The sequence below is a fragment of the Equus przewalskii genome, chromosome 2 (genome assembly GCF_037783145.1).
Source record: "Equus przewalskii isolate Varuska chromosome 2, EquPr2, whole genome shotgun sequence".
Lineage (NCBI taxonomy): Eukaryota > Metazoa > Chordata > Mammalia > Perissodactyla > Equidae > Equus > Equus przewalskii.
Genome location: NC_091832.1, coordinates 39043801 through 39058713, shown reverse-complemented (window position 1 = coordinate 39058713; position 14913 = coordinate 39043801). Strand labels below are relative to the sequence as shown.

Here is a 14913-nt window from a genome sequence, read left to right as displayed (position 1 = left end):
CAAGTGCTCAGTAAAGTGATTGTGGAATGAATGAATGAAGACTAACCACATGAGGCCTATTGTATCCGTTCAAGCCTTGGTGGAAGCCCAAGGCAAAGAGGCAGCCAGGCAGTGAGTGGAACCCAGTGCTCTAGGCCTGGATCAGAGTGGATTCAAATCCCAGCTCTCGCACGTGTGACTTTGAACAGCTACTTAATCTCTCTTTGCCTCAGTGTCCTCATCGGTAAAATGGGTACAATAATGGCACCTGCTTCAAAGGGCTGCTGTGAGGATTAAATGACTGAGTACATGCAAAGAATGTCTCTGCATGGGCCTGGCACATCAGTACTCGTTAAGTAGCAGTAGAACGCCAGCATCTTGACTCACCCTAGTTGTAAAAATGCAGCAAGGATGATGTCTCTCATGGGTGACAACACGGACACCAGGTCCTTCCGGCCCTTGCTTCTGTGGTGGTGGTGGTAGGTTTGATTTGCCTCTGTGGGGTCAACTTTGCTCCTGAAGAATCAGCTGCTCCCTGCAGGAGAATATTTATACTCAGAGTCTATCACCATGGAGACAGTCAACAGTAGGGAATCCAAGATCACGTCCCCTCTTCCTGGACACTGAAAGAGGACCCTCTGGGCCTTTTTATTGTGTGAAGTTGGCAGGGTGTCATCTTACTACTCACTCAGAAGGGTGGCTGGGAAGGAAAAAAAGGCATCCCAAACTTAGCAACTGCGTAACATCTCCTTATCCCCGAAACCTTAAACTGTGTCAAGTCAAAGAAACTCTGGGCCAATCCTTACCATGCAGCTGTTGACTGCAGTAAGTCCGCAGTCACTCTCGACTCCAAGCTGGAAGATCGAGACCAAGTATTCAACCAGAGTGCTCATTGGAAACTGGGTGGAAGAGAGGAGGAAGGTAAGGAGAGAGAGAAGGTGGACGGAGGGGCTCAGAGGGAAGAGCGGCAGGGAGAGGTAGGAGCGAGGTCATTACTACTTCTAAACCACGGGCCATAGATGATTGCACGTTAAGAACGCGGCATCAGGATCTCTGTGTTCTACATAGGGGAGCCACATTCAAGCCGTCACCAAGGTCCCCACTATATCTTGAAAACACAATAGCAGAAGCGCCAATATAGCTGTGCCTTGCAGTACGGTTTTCAGCAGAGTGTTTCTAGGCATCTGATGTTCCCTGCCCGTAATTCCTCTACGCCTTGTTTTGGAGAATGTCTGCTCTCCCTGGCCTGCCCTCCCCAGAATGTGCTAGCTACCAAGGCAGGCTTGACATTCCCTGCACTGATGTCCAGGAGTGAGCTGCTGCTCCTTGGCCCCCGTTCCACAGCCTTGCCCTGTCTGTGCATTTCAGTTTTTACTTTCAAAACAGAACCAGTGGGCGCTTAATATTCCCATGCTCTTTAAAAGCCATCACGAAATATCTGCCTGTTGTGGCCTACGTGGAACTGAATGTCTTCATTTGTGGTGATCAAGACTGAGCCACTTAACTTTCTGCAGAAACACCTAGACATCCTCATGTCTGCTTGGGAAAAGGGCAAGGAAAAGAGGGTGATATAGAACTGGTAGCTTTGATGTAAATGTGGGGACAGTTGGTGGTGACTTCTGAGAACTGGAATAGGCAGTTTTCATGGAGGACATTAGCATTTTACAGCTCTTCTGGCCCAATAGGCCTTGTGGCCATTGTTAGCTCTAAGTGTAGCTGGCCTGGTTTAGGGAGCAGGTGTGTTTGAGGGAAGTTCCAAGGGCAAGAAGGACAGGCTGAGCGATCCCTCCAGGCTCCTGTGGGCGAGGCAGCACCCAGGGATGTTATGAACCCGTTCTATATCAAGAGGAGATGGCATAGAGAGAGCGAAGTTGGAGTGATACCAGAAAGATGTCAGACTAAGAAGCTCCAGGTCCTTGTTCTCTCAGAAACACTTAAAAAAAATAACTAGCTAAAATAACTGTATAGGAGCTCTGTAAACAGTCAAAGGTCTACAGCAACCAATTTAGAAAAAGCCACATTCAAAATGGTAGGAATTCCATGGTATTTTTACTCACTCTTTTCCCGTTCCTTCCTCAGCACAGCATGGGGCATTGTGGGGGAAGCAGTGGCCCAGCTTCCACTTCCCTCCCTGGAAACTAGAAGGAATGGAGCAATATTCTAACCTGTCTGGGGGCTACCTGAGGGATTTGCCTCTGTTTTGTCCAGCTCAGAGCTCAGATGGGGAAAAGCAGCAGAGTCCACATTTCAAGCTTGGCAAAGCTGTGGAAAGCAGCAGTGATCACAGCCAGTGAAGCAGCCAGGGGACCTGCAAATGTCCGGGGGAAGAGATTCCAGGTAGAGGAACACGACAGAACATCTATGGCCCTAAGAGGAAGCAGGGGAGAGACACTTTGGAAAATGAAGGCATTTTAAAGTAGCCATGTATACTGAGGAAATAAAAAGGCACACACACACACACACACACACACACACACACACACAGGCCCAGGCAAGATGTGTGCTCAGAAAAGTCCTGAGAAGAACTGAAGCCTTCACGCTAGGCTGATTCCAAGGCTCCAATCATGCCTTGCTTGTTAGTGGAGATTTTCCCTCAGGTGGAGCCCGTCTGCAGAGACTAGGAGAGGTGGCTGTTTTTCCAAAAGCCCAATTTTCAACATCCACAAAAATCACAAAGCATACAAAGAAACAGGAAAACACAGCCCACTCAGAGGAAGAAAATAAACCAGTAAGAATGGTCCCTGAAGGAACACAGGCATCGGAAATACTAGACAAAAACTCTAAAACAGCTATCTTAAATATGCTCAAAGAGCGAAAGGAAAATGCGGACAAAGACCTAAAGGAAATCAGGAAAATGATCTATGAACAAAATAAGAATATCAATAAAAGACAGGAATTATTAAAAGGAATCAAATGGAAGTTATGGAGCTGAAAAATACAATAATTAAGTTGAAAGAATGCACTAGAGGTGTTGAACAGTGGACTTGAATAGGCAGAAAAAAGAATCAGAGAACTTGAAGACAGATCTCTTGAAATTGTTGAGTCTGAGTAGCAAAAAAAAAAAAAAAAAAAAAAAGGGAATGGAGTCTAAGGACTAGTGGGGCACCATCAAGCAGGCCAATATACACATTGTGGGAGAAAAGAGACAGCCAAAGGGGCAGAGAGATCATCTGAAGAAACAATGGTTGAAAACATCCCAAATTTTTAAAAAAGACACAGATCTACAAATTGGAGAAGCTCAACGAATTATAAGTAGGATGAATCCAAAGAGACCCACACAGAGGGCATTATAATCAAACTATTGAAAGTCAAAGACAAAGAGAGAATCTTGAAAGAAGCAAGAGAAAAATGAGTCATCACATACAAAGGAGCCTTTATAAGATTATCGGTAGATTTCTCAGCAGAAACCTTGCCAACCAGAAGGCAGTACGATGATTTATTTAAAGTGCTTAAACCAAAACAAAAACTATCAACTGAGAATAACATAGCCAGAAAAACTGTCCTTTAAAAGTGAAGGAGACTTTAAGACATCCCCAGATAAACAAAAGCTGAGGGAATTCTTTGCCACTAGACCCGCCCTACAAGAAATGCTAAGAGGAGTCCTTGAGGCTGAAATGGAGCAGTGCTAGACAGTAACTGGAAGCTGTACAAAAATATGAAGACCTCTGGTAAATGTAAACACATGGGCAAATATAAAAACCACGATTATTGTAAGTTTGGTTTATAACTCTGCTATTTTCTACAGGGTTTAAAAAACAAATGCATAAAAATGATTATAAATCCATGTAAATGGGTACACAATATACCAAGATGTCAGTTGTGACGTCAATAACATGAAATGGGAGGGGGCAGAGCTGTAAAGAAGTAGGGTTTTCATATTTATGAGTTAAGTCAATTTAAAATAGATTGCTTTAACTTTAGGATGCTATATATAATCCCCATGATAACTACAAAGAAAATATCTCCAGAATATACACAAAAGGAAATGAGGAGGAAATAAAAACGTGTCACTGGAAAAAATCAACTAAACATGAAGAAAGGCAGTAATGGAGAAAATGAGGGATAAAAAAACCCTGTAAGACATTCACAAAACAAATGACAAAATAGCAAAACTAAGTCCTCCCCTAACAATAATTAATTTAAACATAACTAGACTAAACTCTCAATCAAAAGATGCAGATTGGCAGAATGGAGGAGAAAACCCAGGATCCAACTATATGGCATCTATGACGCTGTCTTCAGATCGAAGGACATGCATAGGTTGAAAGTGAAAGAACAGAAAAAGATATCCCATGCAAATAGTAACCAAAAGAGAGCAGGGTGGCTACACCAGTATCATAAAAAATACACTTTGGGTCAAAAACTGTTACAAGAGTCAAAGAAGAATAGTATATACTGAAGAAAGTGTCATGAAGAAATAGAAAATCCTAATAGACCTAGAATTAGTAAGGAAAACTTCCCCCAAATAGAAGACTATGATTAGAAGCCTCCACTGGTGAATTCTACTTAGCATTTAGCTGGCTTAACATAATAAAGCCCGTTTACGGAAAGCCCACCACTAACGTCATGCTCCATGGTAAAAGACCAAAAGCTTTTCCTCTAAGATCGGGAACAAGACAAGTATGCTGGGTTTTGCCACGTAGTATTGAAAGCTCTGGCCAGAGCAATTAAGCAAGAAAAGGAAATAAAAGGCATAGAAATTGAAAAGGAAAAAGGAAAATTATCTCTGTAGATGACATGATCTTACATGTACCAAACCCTAAAGACTACACACACACACACACACACACACACTCAAACTGTTAAAACTAATAAACAAGTTCAGCAAAACAGCAGGATACAAAATCAACACGCAGGGCTGGCCCCGTGGTGGAGTGGTTAAGTTCTCGGGCTCCACTGTGGCCGCCCAGGGTTTCCCCGCTTTGCATCCTGGGCGCGGACATGGCACCACTCGTCAGGCCACATTGAGGTGTTGTACCACATGCCACAACTAGAAAGACCCACAACTAAGATATACAACTATGTATTGGGGGGATTTGGGGAGATAAAGCAGGAAAAAAAAACAACATGCAAAAATCAGTTGCATTTCCATACACTAACAATGAACAATCTAAAAATGAAATTAAGAAAACAGTTCTATTTACAATAGCATAAAAAAACAACAAAATACTTAAGAATAAACTTAAGCAAGGAGGCAAAAGACAGATTGAAAACTACAAAACATTGTTGAAAGAAATGAAAGAAGACACCAGTGAATGACAAGATATCCTGTGTTCATGGATTGGAAGATTTAATATTGTTAAGACATCAATACCATCCAAAACTATCTACAGGTTCAATGCAAATCCTGTGATGATTTTTGCAGAAATTTAAAAAATCCACCCTAAAATACATTAAGAATCTCAAGAGACTCTGAATAGTCCAAACAATCTTGAAAAGAACAACCAAATTGGAGGATTCGCATTCTCTGATTTCAAAACTTATTACAAAGCTACAGTAATCAAAATAATGGGATACTGGCATAAAAGCACATAAAACCAATGGAATAGAATAAAGAGCCCGGAAATAAACCCTCACATATCTGGTGAAATGATTTCAACAAGGATGTCAAGACCATCCAATGAAGAAAGGACTGTCTTTCAACAAACAGTGTTGGGAAAACTGTCTATCCACAGGCAAAGAATGAAGTTGGACCCTTACCTTACACCATATACAAACATAAATGCAAAATGGACCAGAGACCGAGATATAAGACAGAAAACTATCAAACTCTTAGAAGAAAACATAAGAAAGAAACTTCATGACATTGAATATGGCGATGATTTTGAGACTGAGAACGAATGGGCTAAAATTTTCTCTAGATTCGAGCAAGAAAAAAAAGAAGAAGAAAGAAAAAAATGGAGAGAAACTGCTACCTACAGCCGTGCATGCACATACGCAGCTACTAACAACCGACCGCTGCTTAAGACTGACCAGGTCTCTCTTGCTGTTCCTCCTTAGTACATGATGAGTGAGTTGGTTTTACAGAAAGTTAAAGTCCAGATGGTCAAGGAAAAAAGAGGTTCAGTCTCACGAGACAAAACACAGGCCGAAGATGACACCAAAGATCCAAGATAAACCTCACGCGAAGGCACTAGGCTTTCCTTGTGACAATCTTGATGATTCGGAGATTGGCTTTGCTATGTGCTGGATAAACAAACCCAAGTTTGTGTTTGATTTCAATTTCCAGGATATGACATCAAAAACATAGGCAACAAAATTCAAAATTTTATGTGCCAAAGAATACTACCAACAGGGTAAAAAGTTAACTCATGGAATGAGAGAAAATGTTTGCAAATCTTACATGTATAAAAGATTAGGATCCAGAATATGTAAAGAATTCCTATAACTCAACAACAACAAACAACCCAATTATAAATGGGAAAAGAACTTGAACAGACATTTCTCCAAAGAAGACATACAAATGGCCAATAAACATCTGAAAAGATGCTCAACGTCACTAACAATTAGGGAAAAGCAGACTAAAACCATAATGAGACACCACTTCACGCCCATTAGGATGGCTTTTACCAAAAAACCAGAAAACAAGAAGTGTTGGTGAGGATATAGAGAAATTGGAACCCCTGTGCATTATTAGTGAGAATGTAAAATGGTACAGCCACTGTGTGGCAGCATGGCAGCTCCTCGAAAATGTAACCATGTGACCCAGCTATTCCTCTTCTGGGTACATCCCCAAAAGAACTGAAAGCAGGATCTTGATGAGAGAGATTTGTGCGTCTATGTTCACAGCAGTATTATTTACAGTAGCCAAAATGTAGAAATAATCCAACAGTGGATGAATGGGTGAGCAAAATTGCCGTATCCATACAACGGAATATTATTCAGCCTTTAAAAAGGAAGAAAAGTCAGACAGATGCTGCAATGTAGGTGAACCTTGAAAACACGATGCTAAGTGAAATAAGCCAGTCACAAAAAGACAAATACTGTATGCTTACACTTAGGAGAGTTACCCAGAGTAGTCAAATTCGTAGAGACACAAAGTAAATCGTGGTTACCAGGCGCTAAGGGGGTGGGGGTGGGGAGAATGGGGTGTTGCTTAATGGGTCCCGAGTTTCAGTGTGAAATGATGAAAAAGTTCTGGAGATGAATGGTGGTGGTGGTCGTGCAATGATATGAACATACCCAATGCCACTGAACGGTACACTTAAAAATGGTGAAAATGGTAAATTTTGTTACGCATGTTTTACCACAATAAATTTTTAAAAAATCGACCAGAAAACATAACATAATTGGGAAAAAAGAGAGTGGAGTTGGGAAGAGTGAGGAACGAAGAAGAAAGAGAAGGGGGGAGGCAAGCAGAGGGGAGGAGCGGGAGAGAGAACATGAGGGAGGGAACAGGTGTCGCCCGTGACAAGTGGTCAGGTGACGCCAGAACAGCTTTCCCGAGGGGTTGTGGATGGTGGGGTGCTGAGCCCCTGAGCACACTCCCTTCCCAGCGCTGGAAGGGAGGGGGCGAAATGAAGCCTGCGCTGTGCAGCAGGCCCCAGAGTCCGCGTTTCCCTATTTTCTGCCCAGCTTCCTACGTCCCAAACTTGCACCTGAAGTTTGAGAAGGGGCGTCGCGCAAGTTCTCCTGAATATTTGGTCTTTTCCAGTTCACCAAAGCCGCGGAGAAAACACCCCAGTGCATTTACAGAAAAGAGTACGTGCCCTTCCCGGGCCACAGACTGGACCAGATCTCCAGGTGGTACGGCAAGAGGAGAATTGAGGTAAGAGGGATGGGCCCCACACTCCGCTGGGCCCCTCCCACCGCTCAGGAGACACGGCCAGCAAGCTTCCTCCGGGCCCAGCTCCCTCTTGGGAGCACAGGAGGACTCGCCTTAACACCCTCCCAGCAGTGGGGCAGCCGATAGCATTCACCCTTGTTTACTGAAGAGTGCTCCATCCGTGTAATCTCAAGCTGGTGGTGCTCCGCTCACCTGGGATCCCAGAACATTCCTGGATCATTTCCCCCATTCTTCCGTACTCTTCCAACAGGAAACAGGCAAAGGATGTAGGAAACAAAAAAAAGTGGGTATCGAATTAAGGTGAATAGAGTCGGGAATCATATAAGGGACTCCAAAAGAAGGGTTGCTGATGTTTGGACGGTGTTTTGTGTCATCTATGCCTTGCTTCCTATTCTTTTGGGAAGTCAAGGCCCGTTCAGCACTCTGTCCCTCGTGGAGCGCCTGTCCGTGCATCTCGTTGTGTCCCAGGCCCCCAGAGCAGGGAGCAGGGCACTGCAACTCAGGACACGCCCCCACACCCAAGACCAGGCATCCGAGACATTTACTAACTTAGGCGAGAGTGTGCCAGAGGCTCAGAGATGCTGGCCCTTCCAGGAACAGGAGGGAGAGCCTCCTCCTGCCTCAGCCCCTGTCGGTGGTGTCCGCCAGGCTTGCCCTGGGGGAACAAGCGTGCAGGTGCTCAGCCACCGGGTGCACAGCTATGCCCTGCCCCCACCACGCTCTGGATGTCCCCCAGGTTGCTTCTTTTGCCAGCTCGCTGCTCATGGGGGTGACTTCTATGCCCCTCACTCCCACCCTACCTAACCCTACATCTGCCTAAACTCAGGGTGGGGGCAGGGAGGCACAGAATGAGGGGTGGAATCGGTCGGAATGGGAGCATTTCAGAGCTGGAAGGGACTCAAGAGATTGTTCGGCTTGCGCCCTCATTTTCAGAGAAAGGGTGCCCAGGGTGGTGAGTGTCAGGTCCGAAGCGGTGTAGCTTGCTGCTAAGGGACTGAGCAGGGGGCTGCTGTGCAAATCAAGCACGGAATCTCCTCAGATCCCTTGTCATCATCTCCTAGAGTTGACGCTTTGTTTTCTGCATTTGGGGATCCATGTCAGGATAAACAGAGCCAGATTTTCAGTTCTGTGCTGGCATTCCTGGTCCACGCTGGCATCTCTGGACCACACTGGCATCTCTGGACCACACTGGCATCCTTGGACTATGCTGATGCTCTGGGGCTGCCGAGCTTCCCATTAGTGTGCACTGAAGACCCAAATGCATTTTAATATAAGAAAGTCGAATTAGAGCCTATGATCTGGGGCTCCCGGCCCCCGCCATCAATGTACGTGAGGCACTTAGCCTAGTTCTCGATACACTTTGGGTGCCCTTTCCTAAAGACTTTTGGACCCGTTACAAACCCCGATGAAGGGATAGCCACACATTCCACATGCGTATAGTCTGGTTCACATTGAGACCCCTCCCTCCAACACGCACAAAATAGAAGGAGGCAATGGAATATTTGTTCCTAAGGACTCTCTTCACATGGCCTGTTGTGTGCCATGGACCCTGGACACGGCACCACATGCACACGACTGCTTCAACTGTCTGGTCTTCTGTGCGCCTCCTCCTGGCCCTCCTCCCACAGCACAGCTTCCCCTTCCGTCTCCATCCCCACCTCACTCCTCTCCCTTCTCAGGCAGATGCTGCATCTGCTCTTCAAACTGACGGTGGAGAGATGGGGTTACCCTCCTCCAGGGAGGACCCCTTCCTGCGCTTTTTCCCTCAGCAGGTATATTAATCACATTTTGTATTTTCTGTATCTTATGAAGCTTTGATCTCCTAGGGGCCTTGCTAATCCTGGAGAGACCGCCGCCCCCAGCGCTAGCTGATTCCTAGAGAGTAAGCATCTTGCCTGCATCACACCTCGCAGACGTGCCCATCCGTCCGGAGCCCATACCCCAACCCCCTCCTTTGTCTGAGGCCCCCACAGCACGCCAGCACCCCCCGCCCCAAATCCCTCCAGGGCCTGGCACCAACCGCCGGACACCCTCTAGCCTGGAGCCTGCTGCTGAAATTATTCAAACTACGCTGTCCTAAACTTCTCAAATTTGTCTACTCTCCCTTGCCCACACCTTCCCTCGGGAACCACAGGGAAGGCCCTGGGTCATGCTCTCTCCCTGCGACTTCTGCCTCCTGGCCAACCTGCTGCTTCTCCGTGTGGCCCTGTGCGGTGTGGCCTGTCCCCTCCTCTTGGGAATTGTAAGTCATAAACTGCTCTCTCAAAGGCAGTTGTCTCTATGTCTGTCACCTTACCCTACCTGCTGAAAACAAAAATCCTGAGCACATAATCAAGACAGCTGGGCTGCACCCCACGCCAAGAGAAACAGCACGAACGTCCCTCTCAGCCCCTCTCCTTTCTCTACCGTGAAGCCTCCTCAGCGCTTCCCTTGCTTGATGGGAACCCCTCCATCTTGCTTTCCCTGGCATTGGAAATGTACTCCGGGCACCTGGTGATGTGGATCTCGGAAACCCCTGCCTAATGTCTGTGCCCATCCCCCCTGACTCCTTCTGGCATTGTGATCTGACTTATTTATGGAGCCATCCCTTGAAATATTGGGTGTAGCCAGCATTTCCACACCACGGCAGACACAGACCTCCCTGTCTGTTCCAGACAAGAGGACGGGCATGGAAATCCACATTATCCTCCCCTGTAAATCAGCGCAGGCCCCCAGGATTCCCTTCCAGGGCCAAGAGGATTTTCTTAGGAACAGCGCTGATTCAGGGAAATGTTCCTGAGTAAGGAGAACATAGCTTTCTTCTCCCGTAAATAATTTCCCACCAAAGAAATCGCTCCCTGGGTTTCCAGACGAGGGAGCCGTAAATCCTTTGCAAGAGAAGGCGATTTATGGAGCGTTCCGACTCTTCCCATAGTAACGGATTGAAATACAAGGTGCATACATCAGGCTTGGTATTCAGCATGTTTCACTTGCCGTGGAAATAGGCGCTTGGATGGATGAGACTCGAGACAAATCGAAGGGTGCAGTTTCAGATCCCAAAGGAGCAACAAGGTGGCTCTGACTCTTTCTATTCACTCGGTGTCCCCACTTTCATTTTAATGTGTCCCCATTGCTCATTCTATGGATGAATTGGCTTGGCATAGGCGGGGCACCACTCAGACAGGGAACTGACTGCAGCTAAGCTGGGACGTGTGTTTGAAGGTGAGCTGTGTCAGGGTGGGACAGACAAGCGTGTCTCCCGTTTGCTGGCCTCGAGGGCTCAGGCAGCCACGTTCGCCACCAGCCCTTGGAGGCCCCCTCTCCATCAGCACCCAGATCTCCATGGCGGGCAGCCTCTGTCTCCATCCATGGCCAGGTGGATGCCTTGCTCTGATGGGTAACATGCCCACTGTGTCTGTCCTTCCAGGGGCTCCCGTACAAACACCTGATCACCCACCACCAAGAGCCCTCGCACCGCCATCTGATCAGCACGTACGATGACCATTACAACCGGCATAATTATAACCCGGGCCTGCCCCCACGCCGCACCTGGAATGGACACAGGTTGCTGTGGCTCCCAGAGAAAGCCGACTTCCCCCTTCTCGGTATTTTTATAATTCAGGATCTCCCCCTGTATTGGGCTGTAAGGGGTCCACAGCTGCACAGGCTGAGGGAGGGCCCTCACGGGCGACCCCAGCTCCAGGACAGCATTGGAATGAGAGGGTTTACCCCCAGGGCTGCTGCCTGCCCTCTGCCCTTGACGGGGTAATGTCGGCTGGCTGATGAAGCCCTCACCTGGGCACCACGGCTGCATGTTTACCTGGAGCACAGGTGGCGGGGAGTGACGCCCCTGCACACTCAGATCAGCCATTCATTCATAAATAGGGACTGATGACTTCCCAGGTGCCAGGCCCTGCGGTAGCACTTGGGGACACAGCAGTGACAAACTTGGAAGAATTCCTGCCCCCGGGGAGTTGACATTCCAGTGGGGAGACAGAAAGACACTGTTAATTCATAAGATAACGTAAGATCTAGTAAATAAGGGAAGTTTGGCCCAGGCTATGTGCTATGAGGAAAAGAGGTAATGGGCAGAAAGCCAGGTGGGTGTTTGTGACTTTCCTTTGGGTGGAACCAGGAGAGATGGTCTTTTCTGAGCAGAGAGTTGAGAAGGAGAGAGCCATGCAGGGGCTGGGGGGAAGAGCATCCCAGGGAGAGAATAGCAAGTGAAAAAGCTCCAAGGCAGGAGCAGAGGGAGACCATGCAGGCATTCTCAGGCCACAATAAGGAGCGTGGACTGTGTCCTTCCTGCAGCAACAAGACTCAGAAGGATTTCTTCGGAGAGTGTCTTGCTCTGAGTTACATTTCAAGCTACCCCATCCTTTGCCGCCGTCTTTTTGCAGTCCTAGCCTTTGAGGCAAAGGGACACAGGCCAGAGAGTGAGCTGCTTGTCACAGACCAGTCCTTCTGCCAGGCTGCTCCCCGAGGTGGCTCCCACAAGCCCACACGGCTCCCTTCCCTGCTGGGGCGGGAGCATCACCCAGCCAGCCAGGCCGTGGCGCTGACTTTTCCGACGCCTCTGCAGCAGAGTCTGCTCCCTCCTGAGTACACAGGGAGCCCCATGCTGAGGCCCTCTTCCTTCGGGGGCACTGCCAGCCCAGTCCTCATACAGCAGGATGGGAAACCCTCCAGGGTCCCCGTTGTCCTGGCCGCCGGGCAGGCCTCCTCCTCTGAGCCCTGGTTTCTTTTGCAGCTCCTCCTACGAACTACGGACTCCACGAGCGGCTGAAGCAGAGATGGCTCAAACCCGTGGCTGGCCCGAGGGAGCCTGTTTACACCTCCTCCTACCCCAGACCACCCTTGTGTGCCTTGTCCCAGCGGGAGCATGCCATCCCGGTCCCCCCCCCTCGCCTGCACCCTGTCCCACACTTCTGAGAACTGTCACCCCACCAGCAGTGCAGGCAGAACCAACTGGAGAGCCCCCGCACCATCGGACCCGCCAGAGAGCAGGCGGCTGCAGATACACCCAGAGCTTTTAATCCGGCCCATCAGAGAGGCCCTTAGAATCATGATGTGTGTTTTATGGTTCCCAGCCCTCCTCCAAACCCACAGCTTCCTTTCTTTCCCATGCCACAATTAAAGCTCTTTGGCATGGTGGAGTGCCGTGTATGTACAGAAGACAGACCTCATTTCACATGAGGGGAAACTGAGGCAGAGAGGTAACATGACTCCTTCAAGTTCTTACAACCTGGTACACAGCCTCCAGGAGTGTCTGATCCAATGGGAAAAACCGACCCGACTACGAGACCCACCTCGAAAACTCCAGGGAATGGTCAGCGTGGTTACGGGCAGGGCAGCGCTCAGGAGCCACGGTGCTCAGGCTTCTGAAGTTGCGGGCTGGGAGGAGGCGAGGACACGCGGCATCTCCCCTCCGCCTCCAAGCCCTGGGATCCTCTTGGGAGCTTGGGGACGGGGCATTTTTCAGTGAGTGTGTTGGAATGAGGGTGGACCCTTGACACTTGGGCGCTGTCCTGGCCCAGGGGCTTGGCGCTGACCTCGCCCAGGACGAGTCCCTGAGGCACGTTCCACCACTCGACGTGGAGGCCAGCCTCGGGCCGAGAACAACACCCGTTCTCGCCAACTCCTAGAACTGGACAATTCCAGCAGGTCTTTCTTTGAACGGCCCTTCTGCGCCTCGTGCCTCCGCCCGAATTGCTCGCAGTCACTCCTGGAGGCACAGGGCTCTGTGTAGACTTGTGCTTTGTAATCACTGGCTGGATGAATGAATGAACGTTGTCTCTTTGGGGGCTCCTCTCTACCCCGCTCCTTACGTTCCACTCTCGTTCTGCACTGGGAGTCTCCATCCAGCTGTGCCCCATGAACCCCTGCTCCAAGGTGGACCTCGTGTCCAGGCCCCAACCCACCTTGACAGCTGAAGACCCCTTCTTCTTTCCAGAGCTCAGCTTCTCCCGTTTCTGACTCAGAGGGAGCCCCCTCGATTCCTTCTGCCATCTTCAGAGAGGAAATCCCCTTCCTGCCTCTCCATTCTTTCCAGCCAGGTCCTCCATCCCCGCCAGTGGTACCGACGTGGCTGTGTGGTTCTGCCAGCCCACCTCGCGTGTTCTGCCACTAAAAACAAACAAACAACAGCTGTTTTCCTGCTTTGCAGAAAAATTAATGGGTAGAACTATTCCTCCATGAGTCTTTTCCTTACATTTTGGGCACCTGCAAATAATCAAGAAAAAAAAGCAAGAAAAACAATCGAGTTAATATTTATTGTGGGTTGAGCAGGTACCACAAGCCAGGATCTGGACCTAAAGGGAATCATCTCATTGACTCTTCAGCACCTCATCCACAGCAGGGGCCCCGAGAGGGGGGATTGTAAATGTCGTTGCCGTTTTACAGACGGGGGAAGGCAATAGAGATGAGCTGACCGGCCCAAGGTCACGAGTCCTACAGCCGGGATTTGAGCCCAGGCAGGCTGGTCACAGAGCAGGCACGCTTAGCCTCATGCAAAACTGCCTCCTCAAAGAAATGCCGGCAGACACCCTGGGGACCAGCTGGGCACGTCTGGGTCTGCTGCACTCAAGGGCACACTTGTGTGGCTGGAGGTGATTTTATACCGCAAACTAATCCAATTCAACGTGGGGGACTTCCGGGTTAGTGCCATCCCTTTCAAGGGTGCCTGCTGACCCAACGCCTCCTGTTTCAGATTCCTTTGGCACCGACACTAGTGCGTTCACACATTTCTCCAAGAGTCTGTGCGAGGATGCTGTCTTCTCTACTCTGCTCAAAGTGCCGTGAAGTCAGAGCCTGGCATGCTCCACGTGCTGCAAAATGTTTGCTGAATGAATGACTGACAGGAAGAATGGGGGAAGAGAGGAAGGTTGTGCTAGAAGAGCTCCAAGTGGCAGCTGTGGGTGGAGCAAGCTGGTCTTCCTCACACCTCCAACAGCCAGCCGTTCATTCCACAGACGTCCACGGAGCATGATCGAGCCCGGCCCTGGCCTCACGGAGCCTACAGGCCAGAAGAGGAGAGGGACCTTAAACCAATACTCGTGGGACAGAGAGATGTTGGGGGCCAGGCTTACAGAACTCGGGCCTTGGGGGCCGGTGGGCCATGAGGGAGATTGGTGGGGTGTGCTGAAGTACAGAGGGGCCATGGGAGCAAT

At 48.8% G+C, this 14913-nt stretch overlaps 1 protein-coding gene across 2 annotated transcripts; it reads left to right on the top strand.

Moving 5' to 3' along the window:
* The first annotated feature begins 539 nt into the window (after positions 1-539).
* CFAP107 (cilia and flagella associated protein 107) lies at positions 540-12914 on the top strand. Of its 2 annotated transcripts, none has more exons than XM_008508970.2 (4): positions 540-900; positions 7634-7747; positions 11172-11349; positions 12495-12914. In XM_008508970.2, the coding sequence occupies exons 1-4, from the start codon at positions 787-789 to the stop codon at positions 12674-12676; spliced, it is 588 nt and encodes a 195-aa protein (XP_008507192.1). In that variant the 5' UTR covers positions 540-786; the 3' UTR covers positions 12677-12914. The 2 variants fall into 2 exon arrangements, with proteins under 2 accessions (XP_008507192.1, XP_070459053.1); XM_070602952.1 differs by lacking the exon at positions 540-900 and adding an exon at positions 2064-2316.
* Positions 12915-14913: the final 1999 nt, after the last annotated feature.

Bases quoted from the DNA above. Each gene is read 5' to 3' on its own strand.
- CFAP107 (XM_070602952.1), top strand. From the start codon at position 2,200: ATGGGGAAAAGCAGCAGAGTCCACATTTCAAGCTTGGCAAAGCTGTGG. The intron at 2,317-7,633 runs GTAGAGGAACAC...GGTCTTTTCCAG, and splicing joins TCCGGGGGAAGAGATTCCAG to TTCACCAAAGCCGCGGAGAA. The intron at 11,350-12,494 runs GTATTTTTATAA...TTTCTTTTGCAG, and splicing joins AGCCGACTTCCCCCTTCTCG to CTCCTCCTACGAACTACGGA.